This window comes from Leucoraja erinacea, chromosome 19 (assembly GCF_028641065.1).
Source record: "Leucoraja erinacea ecotype New England chromosome 19, Leri_hhj_1, whole genome shotgun sequence".
In the NCBI taxonomy this organism is placed as follows: Eukaryota; Metazoa; Chordata; class Chondrichthyes; order Rajiformes; family Rajidae; genus Leucoraja; species Leucoraja erinaceus.
In genome coordinates, this window is record NC_073395.1 from 37,902,329 (window position 1) to 37,920,246 (window position 17,918).

Below are 17,918 nucleotides of genomic sequence, written 5' to 3' on the forward strand. Positions count from 1 at the left end.
ATCTTCTCATTCTCCCATTCATTCTATATTCCGAAGAGCCGCTGACTACGCATCCATACCTGGAGGCAGCTGGACTTTGCAGGAGCTTTGAAACACCCACCGCACACTATTCCCTGCAGATACATGCAAGCTGAAGCAACTTTTCAAAGTGACAAAAACATGTTGGCTCCATAGCAAAAGCCAGAAGAAACCAACAAGTAATTAATTGATGAGGTGATGCTTCCTTAGAAATTGTGCCCAAATCCCAGGTCAAGTGACATCAGCCCGTGTGAGATGACTAATAAATGCTGGTAATCTCCAGAACCTTTTACTCAGCATGCATAAATACTCCCAGCAATATGGTGTTCCCTCAAATGTGCAGATATTCCACGGGGCCATATAGGACATCTGTAATGGTACATAGACGTGGTGTCGAAGGACGAGAAGCCGAAGCAAATAAGCGGAAGCCAATGAAATGAGACAATTGTCACACTAAAGATAGACACAAAATGCTGGAGTGACTCAGTGGGACAGGCAGCAACTCTGGAGACAAGGAATGGGTGGCGTTTCGGGTCGAAACCCTTCAGACTCAGTCTTCATGTCTGAAGAATGGTCTCGACCCGAAACGTCACCCATTCCTTCTCTCCAGAGTTGCTGCCTGTTCCGCTGAGTTACTCCAGCTTTTTGGGTCCATCTTCAGTTAAAACATATTATCTGGTGTTTTGAGCGTGGGAGCTTGTGTGCGTTACGCAGGCAACCAGACGGTATTACTGTGTTATAGAGGGGGGGGGGGGATGGGAGGAGAAAAAATTGTTCATTGTCATGCACACTTGTCAACGGCCCGCCAGGGAATTTGTGTGCCCCCCATGTTTTAAAAGGATTTACTATGGCTGCCAATGCCCCGAGCCGTCTGTCCCTGTGGCCGGGGTGGGGGGTGAATCACTCGGGTGTGGGGGTTGGGGTCCGATGGCGGTGCATTGCGGTCAATGACTCTGCGTGGGCAGAAGGACCAGCCTGTCCCAGACCTCTCCTCCACCCGGCCCCGTGTGTGCGTGCCCTGCCCACTCACAATCCGTCACAGTGCGGCAGCACGGGGGAGACGAGGCGGAGGGCGGCCGTGGCCGTGGGAGAGTGGGGGCGGTCCCGAGGGATGCGCTCCTTCGGCCGCTTACAACTTGGTGCTCGGGTTCAGAGTGCCCAGTCACCCATGGCATGTGTGGTAAAATGACCCCCACCCTCCCGTCTCCACCGGCCAGTAATGTGATGGACGCGGGGGTCTGGACCAATCGCTGACAAGTCACCCCCCCCCCCACTTCTTTGCTTCGGCTTCTCGTCCTTTCGACACCACATCAGCACACGATCTGCAAAATCCAAAAAACAAACGGATCCATTTTATGCCAGCTCTTTCAATGCAAATTTCCAATTTTTCAAACTTCTTGGCCTTTTCAAATGAGATGTTTTGTTAATCTTTATGAATTCATATTTGAGTATCGATGTGCTATTATAGTAAATTTCCCGTGACATTTATTATGGTTGCTTCACGAGTTCCTTTAATCACATTATGAAAATGGCTTTAGAAATTGCACGTTACAAGTATCTGGAGGCAGAACAAACAATCACATTATGAAGAAGCTCAAAGAAAAATGTTGATAGTTCAACAGGTAATAGATTACGAACAATATGACATTCCCATAACTCGTGCCAAAAAAAAATAGGCAACGAGAAATAATTGGCCACGTGCATTTTCATATATAGATCACAACATGTTGAAGATAGACACAAAAAGCTGGAGTAACTCAGCGGGACAGGCAGCATCTCTGGAGGGAAGGAATGGGTGATGTTTCGGATCAAGACCCTTCTTCAGTCTCGTTAGGCATAAGAGAAACAAGATATATAGACGGTGATGTGGAGAGATAAAGAACAATGAATGAAAGATATGCAAAAAAGTAATGATGATAAAGGACACAGGCCATTGTAAGCTGTTTGTAGGGTGAAAATGACAAGCTTGTGTGACGGGTGGGGGAGGGATAGAGAGAGAGGGAATGCAGAGGCTACCTGAAGTGAGATAAATCTATATTCATACCACTGGGCTGTAGCTGCCAAGCGAAATATGAGATGCTGTTCCTCCAATTTGCGTTTAGCCTCACTCTGACAATGGAGGAGACCGAGGAGTGAAAGTCTGTGTAGGAATGGGAAGGAGAATTAAAGTGTCCAGCAACCGGGAGATCAGGTTGGTTCACACGGGCTGAGCGAGGGTGTTCTGCGAAACGATCGCCCAGTCTGCGTTTGGTCTCGCCGATGTATAAGAGTCCACATCTTGAACAACAGATACAGTAGATGAGGTTGGAGGAGGTGCAAGTGAACCTCTGCCTATCTGAAAGGACTGTCGGGGTCCCTGGACAGAGTTGAGGGAGGAGGTACAGTGACAGGTGTTGCATCTTCTGCGGTTGCAGGGGAAGGTACCCGGGGTTTGGATGGGAAGGGATGAGTTAACCAGGGAGATAACTAAAAACAGAACAACTAATCCAGTGCAGCATACAATATGATACGTGATATTCAGCACTGAAAACATTAAGTGCAAAAAAAAAAAAGCCAGATGTAAACTTCAAAAAGGATATTTAATATTCTTTACGAAGTCGTGCGTCATCGCCAACTGTGGCCTTTTCCAAAATTTTTAAGTAGAAAGTTATGACTTAGCCCATGGGGCCAAGAAGCATTATATCATGCTATACTAGTGTTCATTTTACTTGATATCACTTACGGGAATATGTACTGTATTATTTATTAAAAAAGTGTGTGCAGGCCTGATCGTCTCTGAGCTTTGAACAGATTTTATACTTGAGGTCATTGTTATCACTTTCCTATGTCTGGACTTGAATGTTATTACAACTATTTTAACATCTCTTTGAGTTTCAGAATTTATGAATGGAATCCCCTTCCAAATTTCTAATATTTATTTATTGCAGCTAACAGGATTTTTTCTACAATAACTATATATTTTTAAAAATCTATAGACCTGTGTTAACTGAGAAAGAAATTAAATCATAAATCTACTGATCAAAATCAAATCCAATTAATTTCTTAAATACAATTTTCACAAGATTATGAGATACAATTTTGATTTGTTCATTTGCCCTCTTCCAGCCAATTGCTTTGCTGGTGAATACTGCATGCAGATGATCACTCTGGCCAGATAACAACAAAGAAAAAGCATTTTTGTAATGCATTCAACTGACCAGAATTTGGACAGTATAAATACTAAATTGCCTCAATGTGTAAGATTATTTCCCTCACCCTTATCTGGTAATGGTCATAATAAATCTTCCAGCAGACAAACTGAGGACCTCAAGCTCATATAGTCTACGCAATGGAATACTGCTCCTTATTCAAATATAAAGCATGTTACTGTCTTCATCCTTTAGTAATAGACGCTGACTACTGGATGAATGCCAATGCGGTCGGTCGCTTCTTGATGATTATCCTCGCTCATATAGTGTAGCGACCTTTATTACTGTTCAGTTATACCACTTCATAACAGGAGAAAATTAATTCTTCAGCATACTGCTCTCTGGGCTTCAGAAGGATGTGGTATGTGATCCCTCCAGGCAGTTGCCACTAATGGATGTGATGCAATGCAAAGCCAAATTTTAAAACTACACAGCGGGAAGAAGGTCCAAGACAAATTGAAACCCGGAACTGAGTTGTCAGCGTGCTTTGAGACTACGATATGTATTTGTTAAGCATCAAAAATTTATAGATGCAGAGCAGATCTATGTGGAGTGCATTATGCTGGATAATTCAATTTGGAGGTAAATTCTATGAGTAAGAAGATACAGACTTGAAACGAACAGCAGGATAGTTATGCATCAACAATTCTGTTCCAAGCCATTTAAAAAATGTTTTATTTGATAAATGTGATAATTTTCAACTAATTCAGTCGATCAGTTTAATACCTTCATATACGATGCGATAGAACTGAAATTATCCCAGGAGAGAAATTGGTCTGTCAGCATGGTACGTGAAAAATAAATAGGAATTAAATAAGTTTAAAAATTGGAACAGCCGATCGACTGTTGGCTGGCTGTTGTGTCCACAGCACCAGAACCGGAAGCAAAAAAGAAATACGGGATATCATTGGTAGACGAATGGGATATCAACCGCAAAAAATGCGACACTTGTCACTTTAACTCCCCCCTGACTACATTCAAGGACCCAAGCAGTCTTTCCACGTGCGGCAGCGGTTCACCTGCACCACCTCCAACCTCATCTATTGCATCCGCTGCTCTAGATGTTAGCTGCTCTACATAGGTGAGACCAAGCATAGGCTTGGCGATCGTTTCGCCGAACACCTCCGCTCGGTCCGCAATAACCAACCTGATCTCCCGGTGGCTCAACACTTCAACTCCCCCTCCCATTCCCCATCCGACCTTTCTGTGCTCAGCCTCCTCCATGGCCAGAGTGAGGACCACCGTAAATTGGAGGAGCAGCACCCCAGCGGTATGAACATTGACCTCTAATTTGAGGTAGTCCTTACTTTCTCCCCCCCCCCCTTCTCAGCTCTCCCTCAGCCCATTGGCTACACCTCTTCCTTTCTTCTTCTTATCCTCCGCCCACTCTCACATCAGTCTGAAGAACGGTTTTGGATCGAAACGTTGCCTATTTCCTTCGCTCCATAGATGCTGCCTCACCCGCTGAGTTTCTCCAGCATTTATGTCTACCTTCGATTTTCCAGCATCTGCAGTCCCTTCTTAAACGGGATATCATTATTGCTTTGAGTATATTCCCTTTAAAAAATACAAACTAGTTATTCTCGATCATGAGACATAGGAGCAAATGAAGCCATTTAGCCCATCGAGTCTACTCTGCCATTCATTCATGGCCGGCCTATTTTTCCCTTTTAACACCTTTTTCCTGCCTTCTCCCCAACTTTTGACATCCTTACTAATCTAGAATCTATCAGTCTCCACTTTAAAAATACTGAATGACTTGGGCTCAACAGCTGTCTGTGGCAATGCATTCCACAGATTCACCACCCTCTGGCTAAAGACGTTTCTCCTCATCTCCATTCTAAAAGTACATCCTTTTATTCTGGGCTGTGCCCTCTGGTCCTCTAGTCTGCCACTACTAGAAACATCCTCCCCACATCCATTCTACCGAAGCTTTTCGTTATTCAGTATGTTTCAATGAGAACCCCCTTCTATACCAGTGAGTACAAGCCCAGTGCCATCAAATGCTCCTCGTATGTAAACCCAGTTATCCCCTAGATGATTCTCGTAAACCTCCTATGGACTCTCTCCAATGCCAGTACATCCTTCCTCAGATATGGGGCCCAAAACTGCTCACAATATTTCAAATATGGTCTGACCAATGCCTTACAAAGCCGCAGTCCTCTCGAAATGAATGTTAACGTTGCTTTTGCCTTCCTTACTACCGATTCAACCTGCAAATGAACCTTTTGGGAATCTTGCACCAGCACTCCCAAGTCCCTTTGAACCTCTGATTTCTGAATGCTCTCCCCATCTACTTTATTTCTACTACCAAAATACATGACTCCACACATTGCTACACTGTATTCCATCTGCCTCTACTCAGCCCACTCTCCCAACCTGTCCAAGTCCTTCTGCAGAGACCCTGCTTTCTCTACGCTACCTGCCCCTCCACCTATCTACATATCATCTGCAAACTTGGCCACTAAATCATCAATTCCATTATCCAGATAATTGACATATAACATGAAAAGAAAACAGGCCCAACACCGACCCCTGCGGAACACCGTGAGACCCGGCAACTCATCAGAAAATACCCCCTTTATTCCCACAGTTTGTCTTCTGCCATTCGGCCAATCTCCTATCCATGCCAGTACTGTGCCTCTAATAACCGAGTTCGGTTTTCCGACTGCGCATGCCCAGGTCATAGGTCACTGTGGATAAACATTGGATCAATCCTGGTCTCCGGCGCTGCAAGCGCTGTTGAATTGCTACTGGAGTTAGCGACACTAGTTCTCCCTTCTCCATTGGTCCATGCAGAAGGGCGGCAGGACATGCCCGTCCCTGTCCGGTGGCGGCCCTGGACTTGCAGCCGGCACGGGGATTGGGGGGAGAACGCCCCTCTCCCGTTCCCCAGTCCCCAGTCCTCCTCTCTCCTGCCATCTATTCCTTTGACCGCCACTCCTTTGCAGGAACGGCTGCTCAGCGATTCCTGTCGCTGCACCGACTGAGGCCGAATCTCACCTGCCCTCCCCCACAGTGAGTGGGACCCGAATCCCTCGGCATCGTCACGGTGGGCCGGTGACCGTCGGCTACACCTCTCGCCTTGTCCAGTGGCTGTCGTTTGGTTCCTTGCCGCCGGAGCTGCGGCAGGGGAGGACAGGTGCGATTCTCCCCAGACTCGGAGCTCTGGCCTTAGTCGATACAGCGACGGGAATCGCTGAGCAGTAGTTCCCACAAAGGGATAGATGGCAGAAGAGAGGAGGCAGGGACTGGGGAATGGGAGAGGAGCTTTTATTGGGCGGGTGTCTGCAGGAGAGTTCCTGTTGGTTCTGGACTGTCGGTTGGCCGGGCGTGGCGGCGTTTCTTCGCCGCAGTGGCTGTGGGCCTGTTGACCACCACTGCTCCAGTCTCCCACACCCATGTGCCCCTGCTCTCCCGATACCTCACACTCCCGTTCCTCAGATTAAATATATTTTTACACATAAATACATTTTATACATTTTTACACATAGATCATGAATAAAGAAAATAATTTACATACAGTTTATTCAGCCAGTGCTTTGTTCACTTTTTCTTTATAGTGAGTGACCTTTGACAAATCCCATGATTCCTTGCGTTGTTCGGAATACCAAACTCGCTTGTACCAAGGGCTCCTGCCTCACAGCCTCACGTGGCACCTTATCCGAGGGCTTCTGAAAATCCAAGTAAATAACATTGACTTTCCTTTGTCTATCCAGCTTGTTACTTCCTCAAAAAATTCCAACTGATTTGCCAGAGAAGCCAACATTAGAAATTTACCTATTAAAGCAGAACTAAGATTAACTTTAGATTATTGTATCTGTCAATATCCATTGTAAAATAGGAGTCTTCCTGATAGAGGAATGAATATCCAGTTAGATATAATTGACTGAATATCAAATGGGATCATAGTGTTGCATTTTGTAATTATTTAATAAGCATTGCAAGGATGTGCTCTCTTTCCAGTGAGCACTGCGGGCGGGCTTCAATTAAATGACTCGCAGCTTCCACGAATGTTTTTATTTTAAAAGAGCACTTACATATTCAGCAATGCCACTTTGTCTCATTTGGTAAAGTGGGTTAATATCTGTGTAAAAGGGAGACTGTGTAAGAAACAGCTCAAAACCCTGTAGAGCAATACTCCTGGCCTTGGCAGATATAATGGACCCTGCCCACAAAATCCTTCAAGGCCACTTCTGTTAGTGGGGAGAGAGAGACTACTTGATGCTTCCCTCTTCCCTTCACTCTCCATATTCCCATCCCCTGTTGTATGCCAGCTAGTTCTGCAAGTAAAATAAGAACATGTTATCGTGTGGGCTGGTGAGAGGTTGCAAACATATGTTTGCTGGTAGAATAACGGAGATGTTCATGAAAGGTGTTTCATTAGCATCTATGTTAGGCATTAGGAAGATATGGGTTAGGATTGTACTGAGTGCAGTATATTACTATTGGAACAGAAAAGGGTTATGGAAGAAATTGATGAAAGTAGGCAGGGAAAACCTTGTGAATACAATTCCAAGGGCAGTATCTGTGCAGCTCTTTCAAAATATTACAGCCAGATTCTGGGTGCAGTGCTCCTGCTTTACTGCCTTTGACTATTGTGCTGTGTGACTAGTGAAGGCATTCTCCTGCCATCTGTTAGAAACAGCAGCTCTCTCCTCAAGATCACCTCTTGCATTAGCACCTCCAGCAGAGTGTTGGAGAACCCAGGGACGTGGGTGTTGGTGCAAATGTGTTCTGGAAACTCTGCTTAGCATTTTTCTTCATCGAAAGATAAATCAGCTCATAGAAACTCGTGCACTTCCCCTTAAAGAGATCCCTGTCAATAGGATGCAGAATGCTGCTGGCTCTCAAGTTTAAAATGAGGTAACGATGTCTCCTGCTGAGGTCACCAACTTGACACCGATTCCCAGCATTAAGTAATTTCCTGGCCACGATGCACCCAAATTATTGATAACATTTAAGATTTTAGACCAGTCTGAAGAAGGGTCTCAACCCGAAATGTCACCCATTCCTTCTCTCCAGAGATGCTGCCTGTCCCGCTGAGTTACTCCAGCATTTTGTGTCTATCTTAGATTTAAACCGGCATCTGCAATTCCTTCCTACACATTAGTGCTAAAATTATTTGATTTATTTATTTGATTTTTTACTGTTTCAAAAAATATTTTAAACTATTATGCAGTCAGTTTTAAATGATGTCAGTTATTTTTGTTGCTGTTTGCCACATTTGTGAAGACTGCGACTAATACTAAAAATATAGAAGTCCAATTTAGTTCTATACTTGGAGGAGGAAAATTTAATCAGAATATTAATTTGTGCAATTCTCTTTGGCATTATTAATTCTTCAATGGAGGGGGTTAAGCAGCAGCTTTGAGGACGTGAAATACTTACAGAACTTGTAATTAACTGGGTCATTTAGATTTGCCGCAGCTTGGGAGAGTTGAGAGTGGGGGAGCGGGGCAAAGAGGAGGAGATATAGCCAGTGAGGCTGGAACAGGAGACGCCAGAGTGAAATGGAGGAAGAATTACATTAAGACAAAGCTTGTAATTTTACAGTAGCACATCTTTCCATCAGTGGAGAGCAATGTTGGCCTTTAACCAGTACAGAGAGCAGCAGGTCTAGTCAGACCCACTGCCTGTCTATAGAACAGCTCTCCTCCTGTCTAACGATAGTTAATTCGAGACGAGAGGAAATCATTATGGAAAGTATTGTGTGTTGCAGAGGGATCTGTTGTTTAGAAATATCTAGTTTCATTGTTTAATTCTATGTATTGATATAAAAAAATGTTTTTAGTGAAAACCTATTTTCCTCACAGTTAGGGAAGGAAATAGTAAGAAATAAATGATAGATGATTTATTCTGATTGCAATAGACTGCTCTAAAAATGTGAGAAATGTTGATATTATTTGGATTGAATTTTAATAATGTCCTACAGGATAGATGAAATTGAAAGTTATTGGATTAACTAGATTCCTAAGTGGTAAAGTATGTGTCTGCTTAGATTGCCTTATTTTATTAAGTTAGCAAAGCGCAAAGTTAACAATTATTAACAAATGGACTAAAAATGATTGTAGGTGAACATTGCCGTATGTATAATTTATTCAGTTAACAGGTGCACCGTGAAACATTTTACTTCCACTAAGATATCACAACTGGTTAGCCAAAGGTATCCTGGAAACAGACTTTGATTTAATGTACTGACGTTGAACTAGTTTATCAGTGACGATGGCATTTAGTTTGTCCTTTATCCCGTGTGGTGGGGGGGTGAAGAGGGACATGCAGGGTTCAGGTGCCATATGGTAAGGGTTTTAACGTTACTAATACTCAGTAATTTCAACTTCAATATTACTGTTAGTAATTACGGCCGCAGTGAATCATTCCAGGATTTCATATTGGCTTTTCTGTCCTGGGCCTCCTCCATTGCCATAGTGAAGTCACGCGTATACTGGATGAACAGCCCTTCATATTTCCCCCGGGTAGCTTACAACCAAATGCTATAAACTTTGAATTTTCCAATTTTAGGTAATTTCTAACTAATAACCCCCCAACAATGTTTGCTAATTGCTCTTTTCTTCCCCTGCCCCCTTTACTCCAATGGGGCCCATCTGAACTCCCACCTCTTTCTCCTCTTAAACCACCCCTCCTTCCCCCCCCCCCCCCCCCCCCCCCCCCCCCCCCCCCCCCCCCATATATATATATATATTATATATAGAATAGTATATAACATAAACCAGCTCTTTGGCCTACAGTGCTGCGGCTGAACGTAATGCCAAGATAAGCTTGCCTCATGATCCACATGAATTCCCTGCATATCCACGTGCCTGTCTAAAAGCCTCTTAAATGCCACTAGTCAAGTCAAGAGAGTTTATTGTCATGTGTGCCAGGTAGGACAATTAAATTATTGCTTGCTGCAGCACAACAGAATATGTAAACATAATACAGAACAGATCAGTGTGTTCATATACCATAGAATATATATATACACACACATATATAATATATATATACATATACACACACACACACACACACACATATATATATATATTATTTATATATATATATATATATATATATACATAAATAAACAGATAAAGTGCAATGGGCTGTTATAGTTCAGAGTTCAAAGTTGTGTTTAATAGTCTGATGGCTGTGGGGAAGAAGCTGTTCCTGAACCTGAATGTTGCAGATTTCAGGCTCCTGTACCTTCTACCAGATGGCAGCGGAGAGATGAGTGTGTGGCCAGGATGGTGTGGGTCCTTGATGATGTTGGCAGCCTTTTTGAGGCAGCAACTGCGATAGATCCCCTCGATGGTAGGGAGGTTAGAGCCGATGATGGACTGGGCAGTGTTTACAACTTTTTGCAGCCACGCTCAAGTTGCCAAACCAAGCCGCATGCAACCAGTCAGCATGTTCTCTACTGTGCACCTGTAGAGGTTCAAGAGAGTCCTCCTTGACATACAGACTCTCTGTAATCTTCTCAGGAAGTAGAGGTGCTGATGTGCTTTTTTTTATAATTGCATTAGTGTTCTGGGACCAGGAGAGATCTTCGGAAATATGCACGGCCAGGAATTTGAAGTTCTTGACCCTTTCCACCTTCGACCCGTTGATATAAACAGGACTGTGGGTCCCCATCCTACCCCTTCCGAAGTCCACAATCAGTTCCTTTGTTTTGCTGGTGTTGAGAGCCAGGTTGTTGCGCTGGCACCATTTGGTCAATCGGTCAATCTCACTTCTATACTCTGACTCGTCCCCATCAGTGATACTTCTCACAACAGTGATGTCATCGGCGAACTTGATGATGGAGTTCACACTATGTCCGGCTACGCAGTCATGAGTATAGAGTATAGACTATCATATCTATCTCCACCACTACCCCTGTAGCGTGTTTCAGACGCCACCACTGTGTTAATTGATGATCAAGACGGCGGTGATTATTTCACAATTATGATTTCATCAACGTCTGTTCATTATTTTTTTTTGCTCCAGCATTCATTAATTACACGATCATTTGGCATTTTCTGCACATAAACTGCAGGTTTGCTAATTTCCTATGCAGTAATTCACGAACCAATTTGAAAAAAAAAAAACAAAAATTCTATTTACAGAATGATGAATCATGTTGTTATGCGTAACCAATCTCAGAACTGTGAGTAGTTACGACTGTGTTCACTATACATGTGCAAACCTTCTTCCCTGTAGATTGTTTAACATTACTGCTGAACTCCGGAGCACAGGTTGATGCTGTTGGAAAGAATTTATTCACACCATTGTGTGCAGCCGCTGCAGAGGGCCATGCTGGGTAAGATGTAAACATTATATGTGACTTCTTCAAAAATCTGCCATTTCTAGAAATTACTGCAGCCAATGTACAGAATTAAAGAAGTTTATGTAGGGATCCATTATGACTCTGATTTCAGTGAGCTTGTTCCAGACTGGCAGTGCCTTGCCTGACGTGTTGCTTTAAGCTTCCTTGTATGATCAAAGTTAAACTTGTAAATGAATTCCAGAACCATTTTGTAAAATTTGATTGTGAATGACTGCATGATAATCAATGCCATTTGTTTGGACAACTCAGCTGTTCCTAAAAGGACAAGCTGAAGTTGTCAGCTGAAAAAATAACGTTTTCACTTTAATTTCTACTGAATCAGCAAAAGTAAGCGGTGGGCAAAATCTCCCCAATATCTCATGAGTTGCTGCCAATTGCTTGCCAATCACTGCATTCTAGACAGCTAAAATCATTACATCTTGATGATTGTCAAACCGATTCTGCGATTGCAGCTGTCATTTGCATATTGTTAATAACAAACAATCTTTCCTTTCAATATGCATCCTTCCCAACTGAAGATTCACGCATGAGAAATCATGATTGGCAATGTTGCATTCAATCTGATTGGTGAAGTAATGTTGAAATAGGAAAGACTTGGATGGCTTAATCTTCCTTGCCTCTCTTCCTCCACTCCATCCCATGACAAAGGAGCAAAATTCGGGCCATTTGGCCCATCAAGTTTATTCTGTCATTCGATCATGGCTGATCTATTCTTTCCCCTCAGCCCTATTCTCCTGCCTTCCCCCTGTACCTCTGATGTCCTTGCTAATCAAGAACCTATCGATCTTCACTTTAAAAATACCCAATTGCTTTGACTCCACAGCCATCTGTCGTAATGTATTCCAGAAATTCACCACTCTCTAGTTGTAGACTCTCAGACTACTGGAAACATTCTCTCCATATCAACTCTCTCCAGACCTTTCATTATCTGGTAGGTTTCAATGAGATCCCTCTCACCCTTCTAAACTGCAGTCTAGGTATAGGTCCAGAGCCATCAAATACTCCTCGTATGCTAATGCAGTCATCCCTGGGATCATTCTTGTAAACCTCCACTGGACCCTCTCCAATGCCTGTACATCCTTCCTCCGAAATGGAGCTCACAATTTATACTAAATGTAGCCCCACCAGCTCCTCAGCGTTACATTCTTGAACGTTTTTCCTTCCATTATTTATTATGTAAAGGTATATGTGTGTTAAGATTGTGTTTATTGTTTGTTTGGTTGGTTGTCTTTTGCACAAAAGTATGCGAGCATTGCCACTTTCATTTCACTGCACATCTCGTATGTGTATGTGACAAATAAACTTGACTTGATTTGACTTGACTTGACTAGTCCCCTCAAAATGCTAGCATTGCATTTACCTTTCATACCATTGCTCAACATGCAAATTAATCTTTGTAGGATCCTGCACCAGCAGTCCCACACCCCTTTGCATTTCTGAATTCTCTCCCCATTTTGAAAATAATCTATGGCCTTATTCCTTGTACCAAAGTGCATGACTCCACACTTTTCTATGCTGTATTTCATTTGCTACTTCTTTGGCCACTCCCCCAATCTGTCCAAGTCCGTCTGCAGACTCCCTGCTTCCTCAGCACTACTTGCCCCTCCACCTATCTTTGCATCATCCGCAAACTTGGCCATAAAGCCAGCATTTCCATCAACTGGATCATTAACGTATAACGTGCAAAGTAGCAAACCCAACACAGAACCCTGTAGAACTCCAGTAGCCACTGACAGCCATCCACTGGCAGCCAGCCAATCTTCTATCCACGCTAGTACCTTGCATCTTATACCATGGCCTCCTATCTTGTTCAGTCGCCTCACGTGCGGCACCTTTGCAAAGGCTTTCTGAAAATCCAAGTAAACAACATCCACTGAATCTCCTTTGTCTCTCCTGCTTGTTACTTCCTCAAAGAATTCCAACTGTTTTGGCTGGCAAGATTTCCCTTGAACTTTGAACCATGCTGACTTTGACCTATTTTATCATGTGCCTCCAAATAACCCGAAAACTGATCCTTAATAATGGACTCTAAAATCTTACAGAAGTCAGGCTAACTTGCCTATAATTCCCTTTTGGTTGCCTTGCTCTCTTCTTAAACAGTGGAGTTACATTTGTGATTTTCCAGTCGTCTGGACAATACCTGATTCAAGTGATTGTTGAAGGATCACCACTAATGCCTCCTCAATCTCTACAACTACCTCTTTCAGAACACTGAGGTGTGCTCCACCTGGTCCAGGTGACTTATCCACCTATAGAACTTTCAGTTTTCCCAAGCAGCTTCTCCTTCGTAATAGTGCCCCCTGACTCTCTTGAATTTCTGGCACATTGCTGGTGTCTTCCATTGTGAAGACTGGTGCAAAAAATCTATTCAGTTTATCTGCCGTTTCTTTATTCCACATTACAACATCTCCAGTGTCATTTTCCAGCGGTCCAATGTCCACTCTTGCCTCTCCTTTATTATTTAAATATCTAAAAACTTTTGGGGTCCTCTTTTATATAATTGGCTAGTTTATCTTCCCTAAAAACTCCTTATAGTTGGCTTCTGTTGGTTTTTAAAAGCTTCTGAATCCTCTAGCTTCCCACTGATTTTTGCCATGTCATTTTTTGTCTTCTCTTTAGCTGTTAAGTTATCTTTGAAGGTACACAAAAATGCTGGAGAAACTCAGCGGGCGCAGCAGCATCTATGAAGCGAAGGAAATAGGCAACGTTTCGGGCCAAAACCCTTCTTCAGACGTTTCGGCCCGAAATGTTGTCTATTTCCTTCGCTCCATGCTGCTGCTGCACCCGCTGAGTTTCTCCAGCATTTTTGTGTACCTTCCATTTTCCAGCATCTGCAGTTCCTTCTTAAACATGTTATCTTTGACTTCCTTTGTCAGTCATGGTCACCTCATTCTCCCTTTCATATATTTCTTCCTCTTTGGGATGAAAAGATCCTATGCCTTCCTAATTACTCCCAGAAAATCCCAGGTTGAATTATATCATATTATGATCACTGCATCCTTGGGAGTTCCTTCACTTTCAACTCCCTTATCAAATCTGGTTCATGTCACAACGCCAAATCCAGAATTGCCTTTTTCTAAAATGCTCACCCACTAAAAAGCCATCACAGAGACATTCTACAAATTCCTTCTCTTGGGATCCAGTACCAACCTGATATTCCCAGTCTGCTTACATATTAAATCCTCCATGCCCACCGTAACATTGTCTTTCTTACATGCCGTTTCTACTTCTTGATGTTATTTGTGCCCTACATCCTGACTGCTATTCGGAGGCCTGTATGTAACTCCCATCATTGCTGTTTCTTAAGCTCTACCCACAAGGATTCTACATCTTCTGATACTATGTCATTTCTTGCTAAGGATTTACTTCATGCCTTACCAACAAAGCCACCCCACCACCCCTGCCTGTCTTTTTGATAGGATGTATCCTTGGATGTTCAGCTCCCAGCTCTGATCTTCTTTCTGCCACAATACCGCGATGCCCACAACAAAGTATCTGCCAATTTCTAACTGCGCTATAAGCTCAGCCATCTTGTTTCATTTAGATATAACACCTTCAGTTCTGTATTCACTGCCCCTCTTCTCAAAATTGTCCCCATGTTGCCTGACGATAGACTCTTATCCCATTTTAAACTTCCGGTCCTATTTCTTATTCTCGAGATTTTGGTATCCTCTCCTGCGCACTCACTTTCCCTTTAACTTCATCTGTACTTTTCCAGCTTTTCCCACTCTGCCAACAGTCCTGGAAAAGCTCTGTGATGAAGTTTTACAGAATCTGAAATCTATGTGAACGATCAGAAGCATTAATCTTTTTTATTGAGCCAATATTTATCATTACTTGTTCGGCACGGACTAGAAGGGTCGAGATGGCCTGTTTCCGTGCTGTAATTGTTATATGGTTATTAAGGGACCACACTTCCTAACTCAAAAGGCGTTGGTGTCAAAACATTAGCAAAGAAAGACAAATAACTATTGATCATTTTTGAAAAGTGTTTTTATTCCCTTAACAGATGCACTGAAATGCTTATTGCTTGTGGTGCAAACATTAACTATGCTGCTGAAGATGGTCAGACTCCTCTGTATCTTTCAAGTATAAATGGACATGATGAATGTACACTTATTTTGTTGGAAGCTGGAGTGGATTATAATACAATGACTATTGTAAGTATTGAAAATGAAAATCCATGTATACTGTAGATGTCAGTTATCATTATGAACATCTGAAAGGTAAAAAGTTGATGCATTCTCCAGATTCACTCCATGTAATTCACATGATTACCAACAGCTTTCTAAAGGTATTCCTTAATCTCAATTATTTAAAAATGAAATACAAATAATGTTTTTCAAATGTTTTGTCACATTTACTTTTGAGTATTATTTGACATTTAAGCTTTCTGCATTAATATGACCATATATTTTAAGTCATTTTATTTGAAAGCATGATCACCAAATAAAATAAATTGGGTTGAGCCGATGAATTTAACGTCAGAACAGGAGCAAGTAAGTTGCTTGGAGTTGCAATATTTTTCTTGCGTAATTTTCTGCACAGTAATCGTAGAATTAATCTACTTCCGATTGGAAACTTAAAATGAAATGTGCAAAGTTTATATAGACTGTGAGGGAAGGAACTGCAGATGCTGGTTTACACAGAAGATAGACACAAAATGCTGGAGTAACTCAGCGGGACAGGCAGCATCTCTGGATAGTCATAAGGAATAGGCGTAGAATTAGGCCATTCGGCCCATCAAGTCTCCTCTGCTATTCAATCGGCTGATCTATCTCTCCCTCCTAACCCCATTCTCCTGCCTTCTCCCCATGACCTCTGACACCTGTACTAATCAAGAATGATTCAGGCTGAAGGGTCTTGACCTGAAGCATCACCCATTCCTTTTATCCAACATTTTGTGTCTACAAAGTATATATAAACCAGCATTTATTCTTGAAAATCATTTAGCAGAAGTTATTAATCTAAAGTTCCATTGCTTAATAATTAATGGGAATTTGAATTTCACTGCATTATTAGATTAGATTAAATTAGAATAACTGAGATAAAAAGTTTCAAATTTGAATTTAATTAAAATATCTTAATGTTACAAAATGATTCATTAATATTTCATAGCTGTTACTTCTCCGTAGAAGCTAGGCAATCCATTGCTCTGCCCTGAAACGGTTGTAGCCTGAGGTTCTGCTTTCCATCAAGTGATGATGTGTTTAGATGGGCATTACAGTTTATACAGGGCGGACGGAGGCTATGGTTAACATTTGAAAGGGAGTAGTTACCTTCCTTCCTGACCTATCAAAACATAGTTATGGGCTAAAAAGATGTGGCATCTGTATTTTGCATAGATGTAACTCTAACAATCTGCTCTGTACTCGGTGATGTATGAGGTGTGATGTTTCCAGGATAAATAGGCTTTCATCAGAGATGGGGAGGTTTCAAGAGGCACCAGTAATGGCTGCTGTACTTTTGCCGTTCTTTCTGGGAGGCATTCCCGTCATGCATCGGTGCGATGAAACGCAATGTAGATAGATCAGCCATGATTGAATGGTGGAGTAAACTTGATGGGCCAAATGGCCTAATTCTTATGACCTTATGAAACAAATTTAATAGAATGCGCCACTATTTTCTTCTATTCATTCATATACTGGATGTGGGCATATCCAGTAAAGCAAATTGACAGAAAACAAAGGAACTGTAGATGCTGATTTACTTTTTAAAAAACCGCAGTGCTGGAGTAACTCAGCAGGTCAAGGAGCATCTCTGAAGGACATGGATAGGTGATGTTTCGGGTCGAGACCCTTCCTCAGACTGATTGTCGTAGGGGGAGAAAGCTGGTAAAGAGGAGGGAATTGGACAAAGCTTGGCAAGTGATAGGTTGGTATCAGTGAAGGGGTGGGGGGGGGGGTTCGATTGGCATATATGTGGGCAAAGGCAGAGATGAAAAGAAGACAAAAGGGTGCAAGATGAGGGGAAAGAGGAGTGAAATGTTATGCCAAAGGAAGGGATAAAGCTGGGCGGGGATGGAATATTGGGAGAAGTGAGAGTGCATTCAGGAGGGGCACAGGGAAGAGAGTTGGGAAATTAGTGAGGGTGGATGGGTTTGTTACTTTAAATTGGAGAATTCAATGTGTAAATTAACACTCCTGGCACCAAGCATTGGGTGCTTGCTTAGGGGCCCTTTCCTCTGACTAGAATTATTTTGTGCTTTTTGCTTTATCAAAATTAGTGTTGTAATTTTAAAGTATTTGTTTGAGCTGCAATGTTTACCATTGCGAGCTATGTCACTAGTTGCTGATATTTGTCAATTCTGCAAATATCTTTATCTCTTTACACTTTAAAGAATATGATTTTAATTTGATTGGGGAAAAAGTAGATTTAAAAGT

The 17,918-nt window shown here is 42.4% G+C and overlaps 1 protein-coding gene across 3 annotated transcripts in view; it reads left to right on the forward strand.

Annotated features, from left to right (window-relative positions):
• The window catches only part of cttnbp2 (cortactin binding protein 2), a 156,183-nt gene that overhangs the window by 78,525 nt on the left and 59,740 nt on the right, over positions 1-17,918 (forward strand). For all 3 annotated transcript variants that reach the window (XM_055650849.1, XM_055650850.1, XM_055650851.1), the window contains 2 exons: positions 11,409-11,508; positions 15,545-15,695. In XM_055650849.1, coding sequence (XP_055506824.1) covers positions 11,409-11,508; positions 15,545-15,695 — 251 coding nt within the window. The remainder of the gene's footprint in view (positions 1-11,408; positions 11,509-15,544; positions 15,696-17,918) is intronic.